The following is a 7,132-nucleotide window of genomic DNA, read 5'->3' as shown; positions in this document are numbered from 1 at the left end:
TCCCAACAACGGGCCGCCCTTCCCCACCGCGCACTACGCCGGCCTCATCCTGCCCGAGAGCCTCGACTGGCGACTGTACGGTGAGGAGGGAGCCAGTGCCACCGGCGTGCAAGCCCGGAGTGTGTACGAGGTTGGGGGAAAGCTGTGCACACCGGGGTTTGCGTGGGGGCAGCCAGCATCCCCCGGTGCTCTGTTAAATGTGTTCCCATCCCGCTGTCCCCAGGTGCCGTGACCCCCGTGAAGGACCAGGCCGTCTGTGGGTCCTGCTGGAGCTTTGCTACGACGGGCGCCATGGAAGGTGCCCTCTTCCTCAAGGTAAGAGCGGGGCTGTGCCCCATACGGGTGGCCAGGGCGCCTGGAGGGTGCCCATCCCCATCCCTGCAGCGTATCCTCCCCGCAGACCGGCGTGCTGACCCCCCTGTCCCAACAAGTCCTCATCGACTGCTCCTGGGGCTTCGGGAACCAGGCATGCGACGGGGGCGAGGAGTGGCGAGCCTATGAGTGGATCATGAAGCACGGCGGCATCGCCAGCACCGAGTCCTACGGGCCCTACCTGGGGCAGGTGAGGGTGGCAGCGCCGCTCGGGTGGGGGGGGTGCAGTGCCCCCCCCTCCCCAATCCTTTCCCCCCCAGGCTCTCCCAAATCACCTATCAGCCCTTTGGAGGCTCTACTTTGGTTTATGGATGCTCCATCCGAGCTGCCCCCCTCCCTCCTTCCCCCTCGCCGGGGTGGGTCGGACCCTTCCCCACCTGCCCCGGGACTCCGGTTGCCACCCCCCCCCCCCAGAATGGCTACTGCCAACCAGTCGGTGCCACTGCAACCAGTCGGAGCTGGTGGCCCAACTCGCCGGCTACACCAGCGTAGAGCCGGGCAGCGCCGCAGCGCTGAAGGCTGCGCTGGTCAAGCACGGCCCCGTGGCCGTCAACATCGACGCCTCGCACAAGTCCTTCGCCTTCTACGCCAACGGCGTCTACGAGGAGCCCCGCTGCGGTGAGTCCGGTCGACCCAGGAGGCTCCGTGTCCCGCTCATGGGGGCTGGGATAGGCAAAAATATTTGCAGGGTGGGATTTACCTCCCCGCTAAGCTCCCGGCCAGGGGATACGGGGCCACTCGCTGCATCAAGAATGACCTCCAGCTCCAAGGGTTGGGGACTGAGATGTTGCCCGTTTTCTTCTCTCCTCCCGGCCAGGAAACGAGACGGGAGCGCTGGACCACGCGGTGCTGGCCGTGGGCTACGGGGTCCTGCACGGCAAGAGCTACTGGCTGATCAAGAACTCCTGGTCCACGTACTGGGGCAACGACGGCTACATCCTCATGGCCATGAAGGACAACAACTGCGGCGTGGCCACCGCCGCCTCCTTCCCCATCCTGGCCTGACGGGACATGGCCCCACATGTGCCCTGTCCCCTCCATGTCCCCCTGGGCAGCTCCAGATGGATGGGGGGCTGTGGTGGTTGTGGGGCAGAGGGGGGCAGCTCAGCTGGGAGGTGAGAGGATGCCATTTTGGCAATAAAAGCCTGTAGAAGTGATCCTGTCTGTCATGCTGGGGTGTCTTCTGCCAGCCCCAGCCCGTCCCCCGCCAACCACAGCCCTTGCCGTGACTGCCTTCTGCAGCCCTCTGTGCGATGAGTTTCACCCAGTGCTCAGCCCAGGCTCACCCCCCCCTTTGGGTTACCTGTGCCCTAACCCCAGAGTTTTCAGTGCCACCCCCAAAAGTGCCAGCACCCCCTTCCCCAGCAGCGGGAGGGAACCCGAATCCACTCTCGGAAGCTGGGCTGGGCTCAGGGCCCTCCTGTTCCCAACTGGACTCTGCCCCGTCCCAGCAGCTGGCATCGTGCCGGGAAAAAGGGAGCTGCCCCCCACCAGAGAGAGCGGTCCCCAGCACCCGGTGCCTCTCAGGACACCTGGGTCCTCTGCTCAGCCTCTCTCCAGGCTCCTACGTGGGGTCAGTGCTTGGTGACTCAGTTTCCCCACCCATTTGGGGGGAAAGCAGAGCTTCTGGGGGTTTCCATGCTGCTGCCAACAGCCTCCGGGATGGAGGGAGCCCAAATGGACCCAAAGCTCATTTCACCCAGGACGCTTCAGGGGGGGGTTTTGTCCAACCTCCTGGGGAGCAGCCGGGCTCGGAGCTGCCGCCCCAGAGCTGTTGTGCTCCTTTCATCTCCCCTTGCTCCAGTGCTTTACCCCAAAACCGCACGGCCACGGGGAAGCCTGACCGAGAGCCGAGGGGTTGGCGAGGCCGGTGCTGCTCTTTGGGGTGCCCAGGCTGGATATCAGCGCGGTGTGAAGGTTCATTCTCGGGGGCTCTGGTGCCCTGCTCACGTCCACCCTGGGGATGGAGCCGGGCAGGCAGTACCAGCGGGCAGCCCAGAGCTCCCAGGTGAGAGCTGTTGGCGCTGCCAGGCTCTGCCTTCCCAATTTGAGAGCTCGATTAGCAGCCGGGCAGCTGGGGAGGGGAGCCTCCAAAAGGGGAAAAGCCAGCCCTGGCTTGTATCAGCGGGTGCACGGGCCGCATCTTTCCCCAAAATGGGTTTCTGGCAGTCGAGAAGCGACGTCCCCCGTGGCTACACCCTTATTTTATATAGCAAACGGCCGGGGTCAGCCCCCATGCTTCCTCGCTGCGAGCGCCAGCCGGCGGCACCCGGGGAGCAGCGCTTCCTTCCAGGCGACGTGATTGCTCCCAATTGAGGGTGGCAGGTCATAATATTTTCTTGTTTTCTTTCACTCGTTCACCTGCTTATTTTACAATTTGCTGCACTGATTTCTGAAGTGGTCTTTAATCATTCTCAGCAGGGGTGCTGACTCGAATTCATGTCTGGGAGAGAAATGATCGCTGCGCAGGAATAATGTGGCTTATTCTGTGGGAGTCCAGGTCTCCAGATCTTTGATTCTCTTGACTGCAGTCAATAAAACATGCTTTGACTTTCAGGGAACCGTGACTTTCAGGCTCCCTTTGGATAGGTGATGTTCTGAATTTGCTGCTGAACACGCAGGTGGCTTGGAGAGCTGGAGGTTTTGCACCCCCAGGAAGCATTTAGCAGGAGCCTGAAATTTTGCATCTGCGGCATTAGGGATAGCAGTTCTGAGCGTGGGTAGTAAAGGATGGCTGGGAACTTAAAAAAGATCCATTTATTATATTTGAAAAAGGAGAAAATAAGAAAGGACATACCTGAAGAGAGGTTTGCTGTTTCCAGAGCCAGCCTTGGGTTCTGGCTCCCAGCCCGAGTGAGCTGCGACCTCCAGATTTCCCTCGACACCCGAACCTTGGAGTCGCTCCAGGTTTTGCAGGGCGTAGCAAAGACCAACCACCCCGAACCCCGCTTTCTATTGAAAGCAAAGCTGGCCTAAAGGTACGCATTTAAGGTTTCCTTCGCAAGAGGCACATTGCCTGCATACCCCGCATTTCCAGCTTGCAGGAAACTCCCCAAATTTGATACCTTGATGGTGAAATACCAGCTGAGGCCGGTGCTTTAGGGGGAGCGAGCACTGCCCAGAGGGTGAAAGCCGAGAGGATTTGGCACCTGCCTCCCATGTGCCCCCCCGCCTTGAGAATCCCATCTTCTTCTGGGTCTGCAGGGTGAGGTAGTTCAAGATGTCTCCAGGGGTCAGCTTCACGCCGAAAGCACGGGACCGGAGGTAGTCCCTGGTGGCCAGCTTCCAGTCCTGCGCCCTGGCCTTGGTATTTCTCACGGTCCTCCGCCACCTTCAGGGTCCCCTCCTTCTTCAGCCGCCCCTTCTTGGCATCTGCCAACCAAGAGGCTGGTGCTCAGGTGCTTGAACCGGGCACGTGTAACGCCCGCCTACAAGCTGATCCCTTTAGAGGCAGTCCGAGCTGATGGTGGCTTTCGTGCTGGAGGCGGGAGCCTGTTTGGCCACGTCACGGGCTTTCCCGAGCCTCCAAACAGCTCCTCCACCCTGCCTGATGCTCTCTCGATGCTTCTTTTAAGAATTCATCCGTGAAGATGCCCACCAACTGCTTGCCGAAGTCATCACCTCCCAGGTGAGTGTCTCCAGCCGTGACTTTGACCTCAACAACGTCTCTATCGTGAAGATGGAGATGCTGATGCCCCTCCCGGCCCGTATTAAAGACGAGGACATCGCGCTCCCCGTCAGGGTGATGGAGGCTGTAGGCCGGGGCCGCTGATGTTGTCTCATTGAAGCCCTTCAGCACGGTGATGCCAGCAATTACCCAACATCTTTGGTGGCTTGGCTCTGGGAGTCGCCGAGATAAGCTGGCACGGTGATGATCATTCCTCCTCTGCCTGCCCCGGAGTAACTCATCCCCCGGGACGGGGATGGGAACCTCGGGGCAATCCCGGCTCCACGCTGGGCTCCGACCCACCCACTCTCGCGGAGCCCAGCGCCAGTCAGGACACGGGGAGCGAGCCGAGACAGAGCACACCACCGCGAACAGCTCCCATGAGGTGTTTTGTTTCCAGTGAAACGGCCTTTCTGTGGGTGAGAGCATCCAGATCTGTGGGATCAATCTGTCCACACATCCAGAAATTCAGGGTGGGCTGAGTTTGCCAAGCTAAATTATTCTCCGAGGAAGGGCAGCCGGGATTTCAGCTGGGTTTGGTTTTTCGCCCTGCCCTCGGCTGTCCTGGATACGGCGCTTCCCTCCGGAGGCAGCTGCGCTCCAGCGCAGACCTCTGCAGCAATGCCAGGTGGCCAGAAACTGCGCTCCAGCCCAAAAGCTGGCTGCCTTTCAGCGCTGGATGAATTATCTGTGAAAACCTCTTACGGCTCGCACAAAACAAGGTAATTATTCAGAAAGCAGGGGACATGGAGAGAGCCAGAATATGAAAATATTATCTGTTAGTGATTTACAGAGAACCACAGACGGTGTCAAAGAACAGCAGCTGAATCAAACTTGCTTTGGCAACTTCTTGGCTCCCAAATGCTCCAGACAACCCGGGGAGGGTTGTCATGATCATCAGCTCCCAACAACACTCCTACGCCCTGAGGAAAGGATTCTTGGGGGTCTGGGTCTCCAGAGCCGGGTCAGGACAGAGCCGGCTGGTTCACGGAGGGAAAGGGCACGTGTTGCAGAGCCCTGAGGTTTTAGCATGGCAAAGACTATGATCCAGGGGAGGCCACCTCGCTTTTGAGGTTTTAGCATGGCAAAGACTATGATCCGGGGGAGGCCACCTCGCTTTTGCTATCTAATGTGACAACCGGAGCTTTTTTGGGGTACAAATGGTTGCATCCGAAGTGATCTGAACGGTCTTCCAAGCTCTGCAAAGCTAGAAACTGCTTTCCTGCTAGCGAGGCTATCCTGGAAAATCACCGAGGCAGTGGCTTTTTAAACGTTTCTTATTACGCTTCCTTCGGTAGCAGCTTTACAAATACTCTTCCTTAGCCAAATGTTTTTCCCCTTGGCGACCGTGACTGCTCTGGCAGGTTTGTTGTTCACATTCTGAAACGAAATCGCTCCTTTTCCTTCAGCTCGAGAGGTTTGCAAACCCCCTCCCATGATTTTTAGGAGGTTTTATTTCTCGTAACAAATGGCTCGCGGCGTTTACCGTTTTCCAGGTGCGCTGTCAAACCCCAGAAAGCTGGGCAGCCCCAGTCCTCCACCTCCGCCCCATTTTCCCCTAGAACCTCTCCTCGGTGCATCGCGGTCCCTGAGCAGCGAGGAGGGTTTTGTTTAAAGCCATCCGCCGCCTCTGCCAAGCTCTGCCTTCTGCTTTCACCGACTGATATTTCCCAATCACAATCTAGCATCCAGCACAATGCAACGAATTTCATGAAATTAAGTATTTCTCCTACACACAGCATATTTGCCCGGTGATTATAAACTGGTCCCCGAGGTAGCCAAGCACAGCAGAATTTCAGTTTAATATGCACACCCACGCAGCCTTACTAAAAACCCAAGACACTCCCCCGGTCCTCCTTGGGAAAGACTGAGCACTGCAGCGAGCATCTCGTATTTCAGCTTCACCACTTGCACAAGCTAGGACTGGGAATACTCTGTCATCTGGTGTTAAAAAAAAAAAAAAAAGGTGGGGAAAGAAGTCTCCCAAAGATTTCAAGGTATCCCCGACGGCCCGAGAGGGAGCTGGGTGTAAGAACACAGGAATATCAGGCAACACGGGCACAAGAGGGACCAGATCACACTGCTGCGGGTTTATTAACACAACCGTCGAGTAGTTACTGCCTTTTGTTCACCCGATCTTGGCTCTAGAGAGTGAACTTTTAACTCCAAAATGCTTCCATTCCCCCATTTGTTCGGGCAGGCAGCATGTACGTAAGCTCACGGCACCTGTTCTGTGTCACGCTGTAGAAAATGACAACTACTTAATTAAAGAAAAAGAGCAATTATTCAGTGTGTGCGCGGTGTACGATTTGCCCTTGCCGCAGCGACTGGAGTCCAACCTCATACCTGAAATGAAACGGGGGAAGGTCTTCGCAGCCTCTGGAGCTGCAAACTCCAGCACCCAGGCTGTGCTGTAAACACCGCGAGCTGCAATTTGCAGCGCTGACCCTGCCCCAAACCAGAGGCAGATCCACCCGTGCAAATCACAGCCTTGGCTGTGCCTGGGACTTGCAGAGGAGCAGCTGCCCTACCAGCGGGCCAGCAGCTGCCGGAGTCGGAGCAAAGAGGGAAGCAAGTTCACGTGAAGGTTTTCCTTCCACCGCAGATGCTACCTCCTACCTCATTCTCCCTTCCCTTTCCTCCAATTCTCTCTCCCTCAACCTTTCAGGCACGGTTTTCCCTCTGCCCCTGCCCTGCCTCTGCCTCCAGCCCTTGTGGCTCCGCTCCCCCTCAGCTCCACTCTGAAGGTGGAGACACCCACTCCTCCCCAGGGTCTTCCGCTCCCTTCTTTCCTCCGGACCTGACCCTCCTTCACCCACCTCCGCAGAGGCCTTCCCCTCCCTGCGGCAGCTCCTCACCCCCCCAGCCCCCGAGCCCTGCCCTAACCCAGCCTCCCTTCCTCCTCCGGGCCCGCAGGTCCCCCTCACCCTGCCCTCCCCTAACACACACCAGCTACGGATCTGCCTTTCGCCTCGCCCTGCCTTAGCCCTGCCACCCCCCTCCTTTGCCCTTACCCTGGCCCTGGCCCGGCCCAGCTCAGCTAAGCCCAGCCCAGCCCAGCCCACCCCCTTCTCCCCGCCCCGGCACGGCCAC

General features: G+C 58.4%; 1 protein-coding gene across 1 annotated transcript in view; it reads left to right on the top strand.

The window, feature by feature from the left end:
- LOC103896404 (crustapain) overlaps positions 1 to 1,377 on the top strand; it is a 4,344-nt gene extending 2,967 nt beyond the window's left edge. The window contains exons 7-11 of the mRNA XM_019471238.1: positions 2 to 80; positions 224 to 315; positions 401 to 594; positions 806 to 990; positions 1,190 to 1,377. Coding sequence (XP_019326783.1) covers positions 2 to 80; positions 224 to 315; positions 401 to 594; positions 806 to 990; positions 1,190 to 1,377 — 738 coding nt within the window. The remainder of the gene's footprint in view (position 1; positions 81 to 223; positions 316 to 400; positions 595 to 805; positions 991 to 1,189) is intronic.
- Positions 1,378 to 7,132: the final 5,755 nt, after the last annotated feature.

The sequence above is a fragment of the Aptenodytes forsteri genome, unplaced genomic scaffold, assembly GCF_000699145.1.
Source record: "Aptenodytes forsteri isolate BGI_AS27 unplaced genomic scaffold, ASM69914v1 Scaffold321, whole genome shotgun sequence".
Classification (NCBI taxonomy): Eukaryota; Metazoa; Chordata; class Aves; order Sphenisciformes; family Spheniscidae; genus Aptenodytes; species Aptenodytes forsteri.
Note: the sequence above shows the minus strand (reverse complement) of the source record. Positions and strands in the feature narration are given on the sequence as shown.